This window comes from Ciona intestinalis, chromosome 9 (genome assembly GCF_000224145.3).
Source record: "Ciona intestinalis chromosome 9, KH, whole genome shotgun sequence".
Classification (NCBI taxonomy): Eukaryota; Metazoa; Chordata; class Ascidiacea; order Phlebobranchia; family Cionidae; genus Ciona; species Ciona intestinalis.
This window is the reverse complement of record NC_020174.2, coordinates 5,192,488-5,210,996: the sequence shown is the minus strand read 5'-3', so window position 1 is coordinate 5,210,996 and position 18,509 is coordinate 5,192,488. Positions and strand designations below refer to the sequence as shown.

Below are 18,509 nucleotides of genomic sequence, written 5' to 3'. Positions count from 1 at the left end.
TTAAACAAGGAAATAAGCCATCACCATGTGATCATCAATTTCCAAACGTTTGCTGAATGACTTTACGTTCAGAAACAACAATATAAGCGGAACTAAAAGTAAACGTCATTGTCCAAAAAATCCCGCAGAGACAATTGTTAGAGCTAAAAATCTTTGCTGAGGTATATTAGCTACTTTAGAGATTACTACTAGTAAGGAAAGAAATCCAGTTTTTATTACTGCAGCTTTTGCAATTGTGGATGAGGCATGTAGTAGACTTACATTATTGCTCGCGCTGGTAAGATTCATATAATATTTTTTGTTACTTACTCAGAAGCCAGTAAATCAATAGACTATACAGTAAAAACGCACTTATCATGAGTTTTGCAAAATATGCAAGATTTGCCAAACTAGTGCTCTTACTTTGCACACCGGTGGTTTCATTCGTCACTGAAACAGAGCCAGGGAATATAGAGACGAGGGCATATCATTCTCTTTCTCCGATAAAATCCGATTCAACTGTGATTCATTTTGGGGAATCCGTAGTGATTAAAACGTAAGTAATTTTCAAAGTCCATTAATTACAATCTTTATGTGTTTTTGATTATAACTTACATCATTTCAAATTAATTTCTACAGTTTCCATGGTGCATAGTTATAAATGCTTAGTTTTAAACCTTTTGGCATACCAAACATCTCATTTAAATTCTTCAAAATTCAATGAACTATCATTACTATTTTTTTAAAACTAAATATCAGGTCTGCATCAAATTCTCAAGCGTTTGTTGGCGCACCACTGTACGACAGGAAAAATGGATCTTTGTATAAATGTACATTTGATGGAAAAACTAACGGAAGTACTCAGTGCTTGAAAGAAGCTGCATTCGGTAAGTAATATACTTAATGCTTGTTGTTTTAAAGAGGAACTATTATCGTTTCCCGCTTTTATATTTGTCTCTCTTTCATGTAGATAAAAGCGGTGCGATGGGTATTTCCATAAGCAAGGATAACAATGGAGAGAGTATATACGTAAGTGCTTCATTTTACAAGCGCTGCTAGTTGGGTGTATACTCACTAAAAATTGTACATCTGCGCAGGTGTGCGGAAATCAACACGTCATCAATTGTCCAAAATCTCAATTGCAAAGACGGATGATCGGAGCTTGTTATAAAAAATCCACTACGTCACCAGCAGCAACATTGCTCAAATCACCTTGTACTACAGGTACCTGAAGTGTGCATTCAGTTTAAATAGGTATTTTAACCACACTTTTCCGTTTTCCAGCCTGTAGCAGAAAAGGTTTATTCGCCGACATAATTTTCGTTCTTGACGAATCAGGAAGCGTGGATGATACCGAGTATCAGAGCTCCCTGGAATGGATGAAAGAAGTTACATCATCTTTCAGGTTCTACTCTACCTAGTCAAAACTGCAAGTACTACTTATTTTTTAATAAACGATGTACGTTGATTTAGGACTTACATTGAAAATGGGGATGTTATTGTTGGTGTGATCGCGTTTGGCTCAGAAACTGACACAAGAGTTCGCATCCCTTTGCGTAGATGGACATATGATGTGCTTGAAAGTAAGCAAAGTTAAATTATTTAAATGCGTAACTACTAAATATAACGGCGCACATTTTAGGAAGCATATCATACCTGATTACCGGTAGACGTTATGGAGGTACATTAATCGGGCCCGTCATCAGTTTGACGATTACTCAGTTTAACCGATACGGGCGCCAGGACACACCAAAAGAAATGATTTTGCTCACGGATGGTCATGCGTTCGATTCTGATAGGATTAAAGAGACTTCTGAAGAAGCGAGGTATGAATTTTAGAATTAACAACAAAAGAACAAGAAAATTAAAGTATAGTTGTGAAATTATGTTCAGGGCCAATGGAATTGTAACGGTTTCAGTTGGGGTTGGTTCCGGGACTAATGACAAGCAACTTCTGACAATTGCCGGTGCCGCTTCTCGTGTGTTTAAAGCAACCGACTACGATAACCTCGCTAGTGTGGTGGAAGGAGTGAAATTGACTATCCAGGACACCGCATCGGTTAAATTAGAAGGTGAAACTTTTTGTCTCTTAAAATAGCAAAACCCGAAAGCAAACTCGCGTTCGGCACATTGATACGCTCGTATAGTTCCTGTTGCTGCAAACTATTTCAGTAACCAGTAACGCACGACATTGATTAACTTAGTTTCCTTGTGTGAGTGGTAAACTATCAGTGCACACAAAAGTTCATAAAAGTTTTACTTTCGTTTTTCAGAATACACCGATTAACTAAAGAGGTAACTTTATTATTATTAAAAATTTTAGACAGTACATGTTGCAGGTCAGATCACGAATACAACAAATAAGCTGGACGCATGTCAACTTGGAATCTCATCTCACGTTTCAAAGGTACCTGTAACTAAACCACCAACCTATACCGGTTTATATACAGGCTTTACAGAAACCTTTACTTAAAAGTGAAGGAAATATATAGTAGGGTGGGGGAAGATGGGACACCTTTAGCACATTATATCCAAACATCCTGATCCTATTTTAAACAATTAACAACGGCCTATATAGGAGTCGTGAGGATACGGTTTTATAACTCTTTAAATTTTCGTTTTTTTACCAAATGGGACGAGAAAAGAGAATGGAAGGGTGTCCCATCCCCCCCATCCTACTATATATACTTTAACAATTAATCATTACAACCAGTTATCAACTTTTAGAACAACAAGATGTACGTTGGGGCGGTTGGTTCGTACGATAGAGCAGGAACTGTGGTTGATTACAGCGCTTCTGCAGGTAGCGTATCAACACAATACACAAGCGTGCTTAACATCACAGAATACTCCAATATAGCATCTGCAAGTGGATTGAATGCCAGCCTATCAGATACATATCTTGGTAATTTTGCTTCATTTGATATAAAAGCTATATTCACTACTGGGTTTATCATGAAGGTTATTCTGTTACGAGCGGAAACTTTTTCGGGGGAAACGTTAGTTGTGTGGCAAGCGGAGCCCCGAAATACAATTCCAAAGGAATGGTTGGTACTATATGCAATGGATATGAATATAAGTTTTCCTGGGCGAAACACTCAGTCACAATAATAATCCTTATGTGTTGTCCAAGTAGTCATACACATTATGTGCTATATGTGTCCCGTCTTCTCCCACCCTACTATATTACAAAAAATTGTGACGAAATAAAATATTGTTCTAGGTCGCCATATACGAATCAAACAATGCTGTAATCGCGTCTTCATCCAACTTTCTTCTTCTACATCCGAGTGAGACGTCGGGTTTGTGGCAGTTAGGAGCTTATTTTGGACATTCTGTTTGTGCTGTCGACATCAATAAGGATTCCTTCGACGACTTAATTGTTTCAGCGCCGTTATTCAGTGACGTCACTACAGGTTATGACCAAGGAAGAGTTTTTGTTTTTATCAACAATCCAAACGACACCAAGTTATGGGTAAGACAGAAAAACAACTTTTTTTATAATTTTATATGACATAGTAGAAGGGAAAAGATGATCACCTTTAGCACGTATAATGTCCAAATATCCTGATCGTGTTTTAAACAACCAACAACGGTCTACGGGAGATGTAAGAATGCGATTTTATAATTGTTTGAATGTTCTTTGTTTACTACCAAATTGGATGAGAAAATAGAATAAACAGATGCCCCATCTTCCCCCACCCTACTATATGTATGTGGTATTTACAAAGTGCGTACTTGGCATACTTAATGTTATTCCGAGCCAACAAAGAACATGTAAAGATTTATGAAGCTGTTCCCTCACGTCCCACGCATTTGTAAATCACCATGTTTTACTCTAGACTTCTAAGTCATACCGCCCACAATCACTCAGTGGATCAAACGCAAAAGGAGCTCGATTTGGAATGTCGGTTGCAGTGGTTGGTGACGTAGATTTAAACGGATATGACGACATAGCAGTGGGAGCACCATTTGAGGAGAATTCTTCAACCGGTAGCGGCGCTGTTTACATTTATTATGGATCCAGCAAAGGGTTAAGTGAAACACGAAAACAGGTTTTACACAAAATGTATGTTTTTTACAATCACGTGACTAAACTATACGTCACTTTTCTACAGCGCATATCGGGAAAGTCAGTTACACCACCGTTAAAAACATTCGGCGGGTTTATTGTATCGGGAACAGGAGCCCAAAATGACGTAGACGGAAACGGATATTCTGACGTGATAATTTCAGCACCTTCCAGCGATAGAATTATTATCTTACGAGCTCGACCGATTGTCAAAGTTCGAACACAAATCACTTTGAATCCTCCATCTATCGACTTAATCAACTGTCTCAGTAATTCATCAGCTCCTTGTACGAGTGTGACGGTGTGCTTAACTGCATTCTACACGGGTGATCAAGTCTTAACATCAACAGCACGTAAGTTAATCCCGTACACCAATAAACCAGGAACACATTGTCTATTATCCAACGTTTTTTAACGACACGTTTATTTTCAGGACTAAATGTATCAGTAGTCCTGGATACCTTGTTGCACAATCAAGATCATAAAAGATTTGTGTTCGCTGAAACAACTTCATCGAAACATAGGAAGGTGTACAACGTCAGTTCGATACGTTCGTGTCTCACTTTGTCAGTTCAGCCAAATGTAATTTACACATTTTCATAAAACTGTAGACTTATATAACAGGCTGCATACAAATTATGATTTGTGCAGTAAATTTAATGTAAATACGCAAAAAAACAGGGATTTTAAAGCTCTGCAGAAAGAGAAATGTATCGTCAACTATAGTGTTGTCTGCCACCAATATCTTAACTAATTATTTAAACAGCCAGCATATTTTGAATCACCTTCATCGACGGGAGATTTCGGGATAGTGTCACGACTCGAAGTGAGCTATGATTACACGACCAGTCATAAAAACACGATCATGTCTGCAATGCTTGACCCCTGGTCGCCAAGGGTTACCACTGCTGACTGGTCGTTTCAAAAGAAATGTTCAGAAATGAATGGAACCAGATGTAGTCACGACTTGAAAATTGAAACAGCTTATTCGTAAGTTGGGCTATCAGTTTACATAAGTTTGTTTTAATATTACGATTAAATTTTTAGTATATCACCACTCGGGGAACCTATCGTTCTGGGTTCGAATCCAGGAATAATATCAATCAATGTAACGATCACCAATCTAGGTCCCGACCATTCCTACTTTCCTAGAGTTAACGTTGTTGGGAATCTTGGGCTTAACAAGGTATTATATAACAAGTAGATTTTTTTGGTGTAGAAACGATAGTTTTATGTTTATAAAGGTTGTTGGTGCTTTGGCAACCGTGGGAGATGAAGACACATCAAATGTTACAAGTGTCAGGCCGCAGAATTCACTATTACGCAGTTTAATGCCTACAGGAACAAAGGTATACGGACACATAAATAAATTACCGAATATATTTTTTGTCCTGGCGTGGCGGGGAAACGACAGTAGTTTGAATCGGGTGTTCTGTTTTAAACACCTCTCTGTTTTAACATGCTCGCTTTCCAGTTATAACCGACCAAGAATACGCTTTTTGTAACGATTGTCGCTTTAATGTGCGTTAACTTCTTAAAGATTTTCTTCGTGCTGGAGTATTCTCTGCTTTCCCTGACTACAAAAGCGACGGTTCAGGAGATTGTACTAACGGGAAGTCTTCATTCAAAGTAAATCCCGTTAATCTAAATCCATAAAAAAACATCAGAAAATAGCCGTCATGACCTGCATTACATTACGCAGCGTGAACAGCACAACAGACTTTATTGACCCTGTAATAAACAATAACCAATTTGAATTTCGCAAGAAAGTCTTGTACACAGCTACAATTGACCATAGCAGGTAAGTTTCACTTGAGCATATCCCAAATATCCAAGTGTTTGATCTCTTAACAGCAACTCGGTACCGAACTCTATGTTCTACAATCGCACCGTGTCTCCCTCAGCAAGTATTCATAACATCAGTAATGAATTCTTGGGAGGTACAACGTATGCTGTATTTCACAACCATTCGGTAAGAAAGTGTTTACAATTTGCACAAATAACAAAATCGGATTTTTTAAGAATGTTTGCAAACAGGTATACAACCGAGGACCAAACCTTGTGGCAAAAGCTTCTCTTGTGTTTACATGGCCGAGGCAAACCAAGGAAGGATTACCACTGTTATATCTCTACCATTTCCAATGCTTGGTAAGTAAAGCCATCCGAATACAAAACAATGCAAACATTACATACCGAATATTTCATATAGCCTTCAACTTTGTGTCATTGCGCAACGATGGGCAAAGTAAACGAATACGGACTCGCGATAAACAATGGAACAGGCTTAAAAAATATTTCAATCGACTTCAATTCTAACACAACTGTCCCGACAGATACTGTAAGTACAGTAGGGCAAGATGGAACACATTTTCACTCTAGCTTCTCGTCACATTTTGGTAGTAAACAAAGAACATTCAAGGAATTATAAAACCTCATTTTCACGACTCCGATAGACCGTTGGTAATTGTTTAAAACACGATCAGGATATTGTGTGCTAAAGGTGTCCCGTCTTCTCCCACCCTACAATATCATAATGAAACAAAATAGTCGAATATCTATCTTATACACATCATCTACAGACTTGCAACGACGTGAAGTGCGATTCCATCACGTGCACTGTCAATCAACTTGGAAAGTTTTCCACAGTAGTGGTGACGTCATCATTTAAAGTCTGGTTACCAACATTAACCCAGGTTTCGTAAAATTTCCGCAAAAGTTAATTTACTGGCGAGTTGAAACTGGATGATGTCATATATATAGTATTATAAAATATTTTTTTACTGTAGATCCATAACACGTTCATTCATCCTTTTCATTCATCACAGTTAAACCTCGTAACTAAAATTTCAAGCACAACAAGTTTTAATATCACGGACTCGCCTATCTATAACGCTGCAGTGACTACGAGCAAGGTGAACAGTGGTTACTCATATAGTAGGGCGGGAGAAGATGGGACACCTTTTCATTCTATTCTTCGTTCCATTTGGCAAAGTAAACAAAGAACATTCAAAAAAATATAAAACCGTATCCTCACAACTCCCATAGACCTTTGATAATTGTTTAAAACACGATCAGGATATTTAGATATTATGTGTTAAAAGTGTCCCGTCTCCCCCCATCCTGTCATGAATATATTTTTATATATTACTGGGTAATTACCTTCGTCTACAACTACAAAATTACATTTATACACAGGCAACTACTGTGGTATCAAAATACCTTCCACCGGTTCCACCAATTGATCAAAACAAACTAGACATCGGTCCACTCATAGGGGCAATAGTTGGAGGAATTGTTCTGCTTGTTGTCATCATGCTTATAATGTGGAAGGTAAAATTAGGACTTCTCTTAATAGTGTTACGGTTTAACTACCCGTTGTGTTTTAGCAAACCTCTCTATAGAGTCTAACTCTAGAGTCTAGATCTTGTATATTGTGAAAATGGGGTATATTGCGGTGCATAAATGCGGGAAAATTGCTAAACAATAAGCCAAATAACAAAGTCGACTTTGGATATACACAACAAAGTTTTTTTACGTTTTGCCTTATCACATTTAACGTGTATAGGTTGGATTTTTTGAGAGCAAGTATGCTCGGATGCATAAAGAAGCAAAAGAGATGCATGGCGATGAGGACAAATAATTTGATCTCGTCATAACACAGCAATGGCAATATACGTGGCGGTTTATCGGCTGAGCTTTTAGCACACCGACGTTTTTGTTCATAATAACGCAGTCGATTCTATAATAAAACAATGACTGTTTTTAGTTTTGTACATATGTAGGCTCTTTATCTTGGTACAAGAGTTTATAATAACGTTAGTTTGGAGACGTAACATCCCCCAAAACAAACTATGGACCAAATAAACTTTGGAAATGTAGAAATACGTTTGTTTATTTATTCTACATTCAAAGAGAATAGGTTAAAGACAAATTGCAAACTAACTATCATATATAATTGTAAGTATATCTGGTATAAAGCGTGTACCTATTGCACGTGCAAGTTGTACTGTGAAATATGTTCAAGATAGAATCGTGGATCACTGTTTGCTGTCTCATTTCGTAAAAAAGCTAAGTCATTTGCTCTATTGGTATTACACCATGTTATCTAACTAGTGTCTAGCGCAAATGTTGTGTGGGCCCAAGTGTTTCCTGGCTTACTGACTAATACAGCATAATAACACGTCTATATTTAAAACAGCAATTCTACCAAGTTGTGGTGGACACACATTTTAAATATACTGTATTGGTAATTAGAGCAAGCAGGTTGAAACAAATTAATCGTTGGCAAACAAACAATTTCAACACGATGAGAACTAGTTTAAGAGAGATGTACATTTGTGCTTCTATGATTGTAATATTATGTGCGAGTATGATATCAGCCCAGAATATAGAGACGAGGGAATTTCATTCACTTTCTCCAATAAAATCCGATTCAGCTGTGATTCATTTTGGAGCATCCGTGGTGATTAAAACGTAAGTAACCTATTGTTAAAACTGTGTTACAAAAGGCGTAAAGTTTATGTGCTTATTCTATCATACATTAAACAGATCACCAATGAAGTCAATAGCTTACGTTGGGGCACCAGCGGACGGGAACAAAAACGGGTCAGTCTACAAATGCTCATTTAGTGGGAAATCGTACGGAAACACGTCCTGCTCGAAGGACATTTCGTTTGGTACGTTGTTTTCTGTAAGGTGGATAGCTTAATAGTTTATGTAAATCACAAAGTATAGGGATGGGGGGTGGGATATCTTCTTGTTTTAAATTCCCTTTTAATTCGGTAGTAAGCAAAAAACATTTGAAGGATTATAATATCAGCATATCATCACGACTCCCATAGACTGTTGATAGAGGTTTAAAACACAATGGGACAATTTGGATATTATGCGCTACAGATGTCCCATCTTCCCCACCCTATATTATGTATATTAATTATTTCATTTTTCCAGATAACAACGCTGCGATTGGAATGTCTATTGGGGCTGACAGCAGCTTTTCTAACCTCTATGTAAGTTGTAGCTTTAAAGGTTGACTAAACTTCCGAGTTACGTAGATCTAATCCTGTTATTGTACGTCTACATATAGATATGTGGGAACCAACACACAACAAGCTGCCCGACCACACCGCTGCAAAAACGAATGGTCGGGGCTTGTTATAAAAAGCCAATGACGTCATCCACTGCAACAATGTTTAAAACCCCTTGCGTTCCAGGTTGGAGTTAAGTTTAAAAAAGATACATCTGGAATTAAATTCTGGTTTGTTTTTAAGGATGCCCTAAGATAATTCTGATCGCGGATATAATGTTTGTTTTGGACGATTCTAGTAGTGTTGACGATACGGCATTTAGAAGTGCTTTGAATTGGATAATACAAGTCGTATCATACTTTAGGTGAGATAATGTGTAGTCGACATATTTTGGAGCTATAATAATAATTTAAATATAGAGTATGGTATAGAGGAAGATGGGACACCTTTTCATTTTATTTTTTCGTCCCATTTGGTAGTAAACAAAGAACATTCGAAGGAATATAAAAACCGTATCCTCACAACTCCCATATAAGACCGTTGTTGATGGTTTAAAACACGATAAGGATATTTGGATAATATGTGCCAAAGGTGTCCCATCTCATCCCACCCCAATATATATATTTTTTATGATGTTTTTTTCCATAGTTCCTATATCGATAGCGGTGATTTGCGAGTGGGCGTGTATGGCTTTAGCAACGACGATCACAGAAGTGGAATTCGCATAGGTTTGCGAAAATGGACATCTGCAACTCTTAAAAGTAAGCTGAATAAGAATATTGAATTTTACCCAAGACTAAAAACAATAATTTTTCAGAACAAATAGGGGAGCTTCTAAACGTAAAGTCGACAGGAGCCGGCACATATATTTCACATGCGATTAAGGAAACCGTAAAAGTGTTTGAAGCTAACGGGCGAAAAGGTATTTCGAAAGAAATTATTCTGTTGACAGACGGAGGTGCATCTGATTGGTGGTTGCTTAAAGGTGAAGCTGATACAGCAAGGTGAGCGTACTTTATATCTAATAAAACATAGACCGGACATTTAGGTCATAAGTTACCCATATAAGTATATAGGCTACCTAAATTCTACATTAAAGGGACAAAGGCATCGTCCTTGTATCTGTCGGTGTTGGAACATCTGTAAATAACGACCAACTGTTGGCGATTGCGGGTAACAAATCTCGGGTCTTTCAGGCGACTGACTACAACACTCTTGATGAAGTGGTTAACAACGTTGTGTCTACGATTGATGCAATAAAGATTACTGTCAATCTTGAAGGTAACCAATTACTTAGGAAGTGTAGAGTTCATAAGTTATTGAAACATAAACTAAATACATAGGGCAGGCAGTATAGAATTCATGGATTAAAACAAACTTTTTTTAAGGACAAAACGCTAACAGCACGAACAAACTTGCCGAATGCCAACTTGGGAGCGCATCTCATATTACAAAGGTATATTAAAATAACAGTTCAAGATAATATATAGTATAGATTGTTTTGCCTATTCTTAGAACAACAAGATGTATGTTGGGGCGGTTGGTTCGTACGATAGAGCAGGAACTGTGGTTGATTACAGCGCTTCTGCAGGAAGCGTATCAACACAATACACCGCGGTATTAAACGAAACGGATTACGCTGCATTAGCGGGGTCGAAAAATCATTCCAACATCGCTAATTCATATTTAGGTATAGTCTGAGATTATAATCGTTAGTTGGGGGGAGATATACTACAATGTTTTTTAAAGGTTATTCTGTTACAAGTGGACTTTTCTTTGGCGGTAACATTGAATACGTGGCGAGTGGTGCTCCGGCACATGAATCAAAAGGAATGGTTCGTATAAATACGTAGATATGAGCAGAGTAATAACAAGTTTTGCACATAGCGTAACAATTCTTGTAACAGGTCGTAATATACAAGTCAGATAATGTAACTGGATTCCCGCCCAAATATCTTTTGTTTTTACATCCGAGTGAGACGTCGGGTTTGTGGCAGTTAGGAGCTTATTTTGGACATTCTGTTTGTGCTGTCGACATCAATAAGGATTCCTTCGACGACTTAATTGTTTCAGCGCCGTTATTTAATGACATGAATGGTTACGATCAAGGAAGAGTTTTTGTTTACATAAACAACAAGGAAGGACCGCAGGAATGGGTAACTCAGCAATTCTTAACTTAACATATCTACCTATACCCTCACGCATTTTGTTATTCATGGTTTACTACAGACTTCTGAGTCATACCGCCCACAATCACTCAGTGGATCAAACGCAAAAGGAGCTCGATTTGGAATGTCGGTTGCAGTGGTTGGTGACGTAGATTTAAACGGATATGACGACATAGCAGTGGGAGCACCATCGGAAGGAGGAACATCATTGGACACCGGTGTTGTATATGTTTATTATGTGTCCTTTCAAGGAATCAGTGAAACAAGAAAACAGGTTTGGCGATGACTATAATGATTGATATTTATTCTTTATATAAACTCGAACAAATAACACATCACAGCGAATTGTTGGTAAGTCAGTTATATCATCACTTCGTAACTTCGGCAATGTTGTAACTCCAAGCAGCAGCTTCAGTAACACAGATGTGGACAACAACGGGTATTCTGATATTGTAATATCAGCATCTTCCAGCGATAGAATTATTATCTTACGAGCTCGACCGATTGTCAAAGTTCGAACACAAATCACTTTGAATCCTCCATCTATCGACTTAATCAACTGTCTCAGTAATTCATCAGCTCCTTGTACGAGTGTGACGGTGTGCTTAACTGCATTCTACACGGGTGATCAAGTCTTAACATCACCAGCACGTAAGTTAATGATAAATGTTTACATTGAATTCCAAACATTTTGTTGTCTTTCGCAGATCTGAACGTAACGGTAGATCTCGACTCAAAATTTGGAAATCCTGCAAGCAAACGACTTGTGCATTCGGGCACTACCTTCCCTTCAAAAACTTTCATCTTCAACGCAACTTCTGTAAACAGCTGTGTAGATTTGCAGGTTCATCTTAGCGTAAGTGTTTTAATTACAACTATTGGACGCTTTTTACACAGATCGTGTTTTAACAACCTGTTGTTTTGCTGTTGATTTCCTTCTCTTCGTTCTTTAAATACCATAGTTTTAACCATAGTATACTGAAGTGTATACTATGGTTTTTACTATCGTTTTCGAATACGTAAATAAAAATATGTTATATAGCCTACATACTGTGTCGAGGTATATCAGTATAGAAACGATATCATAAAACATCTTATAAAAGTTTTATCAACCTTGTATTTAACAGAGTTCGCATTTTACATCTGTGTCAGCAAAACAAGAAACATTAGATCCACCCCAAGTTAAAATGACGTACGATTATATCGATTCTCACAAAAACACAATTATGTCCAACGTGCTGGATCCGGTTACTTCTAAGGTATACACTGCTGACTGGTCGTTTCATAAGAAGTGTTCTGGGTTAAATGGAAGCAAGTGCAGTCATGACTTAAAAGTGGAAACAACTTATTCGTAAGTAAATATTCACAAGAGGTAATGAATAATAACAACTTCAATCAAGCAAACCCTTGTGTTCACTATATAGCGTACAACAACTCGGGCAGCCTTTAATTCTTGGTTCAAATCCTGGTCTCATATCAATCAATGTAACGATCACCAATCTAGGTCCCGACCATTCCTATTTTACAAGGGTTAACGTGACAGGGAATCTTGATTTAAACAAGGTAAGGGTTAAAAACAACGGCAATCAACAGCGTATATAATGGTATAGTAAAGGGTAGGGAAAGACGGGACACCTTCAGTACATAATATCCAATTACCCTGACCATGTTTTAAATAAATAACAGTGGTCTATCGTGGGATACGGTTTTTACAATTCTTTGAATTTTCCTTGTTTACCCCCAAATTGGACGAGAAATTTGAAAAAAAAGATGTCCCATCTTCCCCATCCTACTATATAAGCTAGGGTTCTATTAGTATAAATAAAAGCAAGTGTGACCTTTTAGTATATAGAACTTGTATTTTAGCGAACTCACTTACACGATCATTCTGGTAATTATATCTGTTAGATGTGACTACGCATTGTGGCCATTTGGACACCAACAAAAAACGATCTATTTTTAGGTATCAGGCTCTTGTGTTACACTGCTGCCTGTGCAACACACGAACACAACCACCGTTAGCTACAAGGCCTCTGTTTCTAGTGTTCTGGATGTCATGGTCAAAGGTGTATCGGTAAGTCTCCACTATATAGCTTTGGGCACGTAAATACTAAATTAATGTTTTCGCAAAAATACTAAATCATTATTTTCGCAGTGTAACTTCTTGTTGGAATATTCTCTTCTCTCGCTAACGCAAACATCAGAAACAAAAGAAATTCTATTAAATGGGATTGTCTACTCAAAGTAAGATTAAGTTTACCAAAACTCACAAATAACCCATTAAGAACACAGTTTAGTATTTTGGGTCACGGTCGTTACGTTAGCACATAATATCTCATATTTCCTAAACGTGTATTCAAAGATTAACTTGACTGTTAGAGTCGTGAGGATGTGGCTCTATTTCTTTTTTCACCAAGTGCTGGTATAACAAAAGTGTATAAAAACATTTACCATCTTACCCCAGCCAGTTTAATTATATATTTCAACATTACCAGTGTCAATTCAAACCTAACGTTCGACCCTGACATGACGAACAACGTTTTCGAATATCGCAAGACAGTTTTATACGCTACAACTTTACGGCAAACCAGGTTAGTCCAGTTTACAACTTTTTAATATGATATTTTTAAATGAATGTTTAAAATTATATATTTTTTTTCAGCGAATCGCAGCAGAGCGCCATATTTTACAATCGGGTAGTTTCGAAGGAGGCAAAAATACACAACTTGAGCAACTTGCATTTGGGTGAAAAGGCAAACTTCATCACCCATAAACATATGGTACACTATGAGTGCAAACTGTGTAAAAATGTTTTTAATATTAAACATTTTTAGATCGACAACCGAGGACCAAACATTGTTGCAAAAGCTTCTCTTGTGTTTACATGGCCGAGGCAAAGCAAGGAAGGATTACCACTGTTATATCTCTACCATTTCCAATGCTTGGTAAGTTTAAGCTTATATGTTTAGGCCTTATTACGGTGTAATCCCTAATTAAACATAGGATTTTTTACTAGCCACTGAAAACATGCAACTGCAGTGGATTGAACAAAGTAAATGAATACGAGTTTGCAATCAACAACGGAACAGGTGCGAGCTTGTTTACGCTTAACTACGATTCCAAAGCAACATTTCCTGCACAAACGGTGGGTCTACCTTTTTTTTTTACTCCAATAAACTTGAATTAAAGTTAAACTTCTGCTACCAGACATGTGAACACACAAACTGCGACTCCATCACGTGTTCTATCAACCATCTGAAAACGTTTTCCAACGTAACAATAATATCGTCGTTTAAAATCTGGATACCTTCCCTGTCCCAGGTATATATAGTAGTGTGGGGAAAGATGGGACACTTTTTTATTCCATTTTCTCATCTCATTTGATAGTAAACAGAAAGTATTCACAGAATTATAAAACAATACCTTCACAACTCTTATAAACCGTTGTTATTTTTTACGGTCAAGATGTTTAGATATTATTGACTAAAGGAGCTCCGTCTTCCCTCACCCTACTATATTATGTATTTAAAATCACAACGAAAAACAAATACCAACAATTCCGTTACACGGTAACTCAAAGCTGGCACGAGGTGTATAAAACACAACACCCGTATTATAACGGCTGTCTATATCCGACTGGATAAAATTCAATTCATTCGTTCAATGTATAGATTTATTAGCGTGACTTGTTTCTACAGCCAAACTTGGTAACAACATTCTCCAGCCATATTCGATTTAATACTATAGACTCGCCCGTTTACCCGCCTTCAAATAAAACTACTAAGGTAAGAGCCTTTAAGTTACACTACCAGGTTAACGTTACTTTATATAAGAATAACTTCAATCGCCTTTCTTACTTAATACGCATGCGTTATATTACATAGTGCGGTAAACCCTGGTTTACACAGGTCTAGTATACTAAAGGGTATTTACTATTTATAGTTGTTTTATCCGTATAGGTTTATGGCATGTACGTAAACAAAATGCCTTACTGCAAATAGAAGTACAGTACCATTACTGTTATACAGTAGGGCGGGGCAAGATGGGACACCGTTTTAATTAACTTCTCGTCATTAAAAAAGCTATAAACGGCCGTATTCTTACGACTCCTATAGACCGTTGTTTACTGTTTATCAGGATATTTAGGTGTCCCGTCCTACCCCACTCCACAGTGACAGTTCCACCGAAAAATATATTAATTTCAGGCAACCACTAAAGTATCTGCATACGTTGCTCCAACCCCACCACCCGACCCCAACCAAGTTGATACTGGGGCCGTGGTGGGGGCAGTGGTTGGGGGGTGTTCTCTGCTGATCGTCACTGTTTTTGTCATGTGGAAGGTAAAAATAAAATTGGGAAATAATTTGAATGAATAATCATATAGCTTTGGCGCCGTAGTAATGTAGCTATTGTACGGTGCTACCAGTGGGCGCGCTTGTATCGTTGCGCAATTTTTAATGGCAACTGCTCAAACCCAATAGTGACTTATAGGTTGCTTATGTTAGCTATTCACTAAAAAATTAAAAATCCTCGTGGGGGGCACGATGTGTGTAAAACATAACATGTTTAACCACTGTCGCTGCTCCCCCGTTACGCTGGGATAAAATAAGTTACATCCATTAATTCTCATTCAATACAGGCTGGATTTTTCGAAAGCAAGTATGCTAAAATGCGACAGGAAGCTGAACAAGAAGAAGCAGAATCGAAAGAAAAAGGAGCACAAGAAAAAAATAAAAGCGTGAAAGATGGTGGATCGAAAGAAATAGAAGCAATATAAAGATTTTATTATACTATGGATAAAGCCACATATTATATTTTTTGATAACTGTACGAATTGAAATAAAATTTATTCTTATTTATAGACAGAAGGCAGCATAAAAATTTATCAAACACCAACAAAAACTTCTCGTATATCAAAATTAAATTTAGTTATCCAATAATAATGTGAGGGAGTGTGACGCTTTCGATAGGGAAATATAGTATAGGGTGGAGAGAGACGGGACGCTTTCAGCATATAATATACAATCTCCTGATCATGTTTTAAACAATTAACAACGGTCTATGGGAGTTGTGAGGATACGGTTTTATGATTTTACGAATGTTTTTTGTTTACTACTAAATGGGACGAGAAAATAGAATAAAAAGGTGTCCCATTTTCCCCTATCCTAATATACATGAGCCCACCTCTTTACTACAAACTAGAAGATGTAATGGGAGCAACAACTTTGGTAAAAATGGAGAGATGACAGAAAGAGGAATTATCGAGTTTGAGTGAAAGGGTTGATAAATAATATGAAGGTGGGGGAAGATAGGACACCTTTAGCACTTATATTCAAATATCCTGATTGTGTTTTGTGTCCCATCTTCCCCCACCCAATCATACAATTAAATGTGCTGCTTATTTGGGGTACTTGAAAGTTTTCTTGTGTACGTCATTAAACATGCAATAAAATATTCCCGGGAAAATCTTCATTAAATAAGTTTGTAACTCCAACATGTAAGAAGTGGCACCAAAAGTACATCACCCATCAACCTGATGTCGTTGATTTTAAAACAATCTGATTAATAAAAATTATGTTACCTGAGGAAACTCAATCTTACTTAATAGGCCTATTCTTCTGTTGTTTACAAATACAGATGAACACATATATACTGCTACAAAAATAGATAGACCAACCTTTTTTTATATATTCACCCGAGTATTATCAGTTCTTTCTTGCAAACATAGCATATTTTCTTTGGTTATATATTGAATCTACCATCAATACTTATATATTTGATAATATCAAGTCAATGCATATGAATGTAACTTCCACCATCAACAAACATCTGTTAGTTTGAATTTCCCACTGAATACAACATAGGTCACAAGTTATAATGCTCTAATAAAGTATTAGTTACAGGATTTTCACTTACTTGAATATGGTTCTAACTTGTATTGTCTTTTCTGCCTCGTTTATTAAAATATAAGCTAGGCTATCACAAATATAACAGAATTATTTCTATTTACTTCTTCATTAGAATTTTACCTAAAAATCCATTGATCTGTAGAATTTAATATAAAAGGGCTTAACAAATAAATTACAAGATTAGTACATCAGTAAGTTTGTAGAAATGATCTTTGCCCAAACTCAAAATGCTTGATTCCATTCAAAAAAGAAAATGGGAGAATTAACCATAAATCCATCAATCCATGGATAACCAATCTTGTGTTGGAGCAAATAAACTCAGGATTTTAAATTCCGTTCTCTCTGTTCATAAAGTGCTTTAGTTAAACGTTGTTCTTCTTCTAATCGTTTTAGGTTCTCAGCCTTTTTTCTTTCTTTTTCTTCAATCCGGGCAAAGTCTCTTCTTACTCCTTCTCTCATTTGCTATAAATAAAACATCAAAAGCTCAAACCATAAGTTGAAAAACTTAAATCGATCCTATATATGTGATACCATTACCTTTTTTTAACTGTTCCAGTTTAAAAACTAAAACCTTCTTCAGTGACATCATGAGTTAAAATAAGTTTGTATTGAAACTGACCACAAAAATTAAGTTTTAATATCATAAAGTTTTTACATCGTTATTTTCAAAAAAATAGAAACACAGTTTGTTTAAGATAATACAACCTCTTGAGATGCCTGTTGGTTCCAATGAACATATGCAATCATAGAGGTTGTAAAGATAATGGAACCTCCAAATGCCATTCTAGCAGTAGATGACATAATGACATATATGTTATAGAAATCCTATGTATTCATATAGTTCTGTTCTATAAAAGAAAAGGCTTGAATAAGGTTGCACACCAAACAAGTTAGAGAAAATAATAATTTGCGAAGTATACGTTTAAAAAATAACAAAGTAGGGTAATGAAAAAAACTCATACACAATTACACAAATAAATGAAAAACTAACAGTTTTAGTTTGGCAGGTTTGTAGCATTGTAAAATATACGCACCATAATAAATGAGACATAATAATCCAAGTCGTAAAGTTATAAAAAATGACAACAAAACATTTTGGTAAGAGCATCTAACTAAAGTATTGTTACAAAATGAAAAAAAAACGGAAAACTATTCCGTTAAATCAATGGTCAATTTGTTATTCGAAATTGAATGTTCAAAATGATTAGTTAAATGCAATTGAACATCTTCAACTGTATCAACATCTTTTGTAAAATAATGAGTACAATCCTGCCACAAACAACAGCATTCCAACTTTTCTAGGAAAGCATTGGTTGCATGGACAGAGTAGAAATGTTCTTTCATGACTGACAGA

The 18,509-nt window shown here is 36.6% G+C and overlaps 2 protein-coding genes across 3 annotated transcripts in view; one reads left to right on the top strand and one right to left on the bottom strand.

Moving 5' to 3' along the window:
* Window positions 1-319: 319 nt before the first annotated feature.
* LOC100187422 (integrin alpha-4-like) lies at window positions 320-16,563 on the top strand. Of its 2 annotated transcripts, none has more exons than XM_026835984.1 (27): window positions 320-535; window positions 739-866; window positions 950-1,008; window positions 1,077-1,203; window positions 1,264-1,384; window positions 1,453-1,562; window positions 1,622-1,805; window positions 1,873-2,051; window positions 2,319-2,386; window positions 10,594-10,768; window positions 10,828-10,913; window positions 10,986-11,234; window positions 11,308-11,520; window positions 11,588-11,897; window positions 11,954-12,102; window positions 12,374-12,597; window positions 12,671-12,809; window positions 13,210-13,320; window positions 13,402-13,490; window positions 13,742-13,837; window positions 13,909-14,026; window positions 14,081-14,191; window positions 14,263-14,391; window positions 14,454-14,567; window positions 14,945-15,031; window positions 15,452-15,586; window positions 15,886-16,563. In XM_026835984.1, exons 1-27 carry the CDS (start codon window positions 357-359, stop codon window positions 16,021-16,023), a joined length of 3,828 nt encoding a protein of 1,275 aa, XP_026691785.1. In that variant the 5' UTR covers window positions 320-356; the 3' UTR covers window positions 16,024-16,563. The 2 variants fall into 2 exon arrangements, with proteins under 2 accessions (XP_026691785.1, XP_026691786.1); XM_026835985.1 differs by lacking the exons at window positions 320-535; window positions 739-866; window positions 950-1,008; ... (4 more) ...; window positions 1,873-2,051; window positions 2,319-2,386 and adding exons at window positions 8,218-8,524; window positions 8,600-8,727; window positions 9,002-9,060; ... (4 more) ...; window positions 10,178-10,359; window positions 10,467-10,534.
* Window positions 16,564-17,237: 674 nt separating this feature from the next.
* LOC100178710 overlaps window positions 17,238-18,509 on the bottom strand; it is a gene marked incomplete in the record, with an annotated part of 5,414 nt that continues 4,142 nt past the window's right edge. The window contains 2 exon segments of the mRNA XM_002131219.4: window positions 17,238-17,617; window positions 17,861-18,509. Coding sequence (XP_002131255.2) covers window positions 18,305-18,509 — 205 coding nt within the window.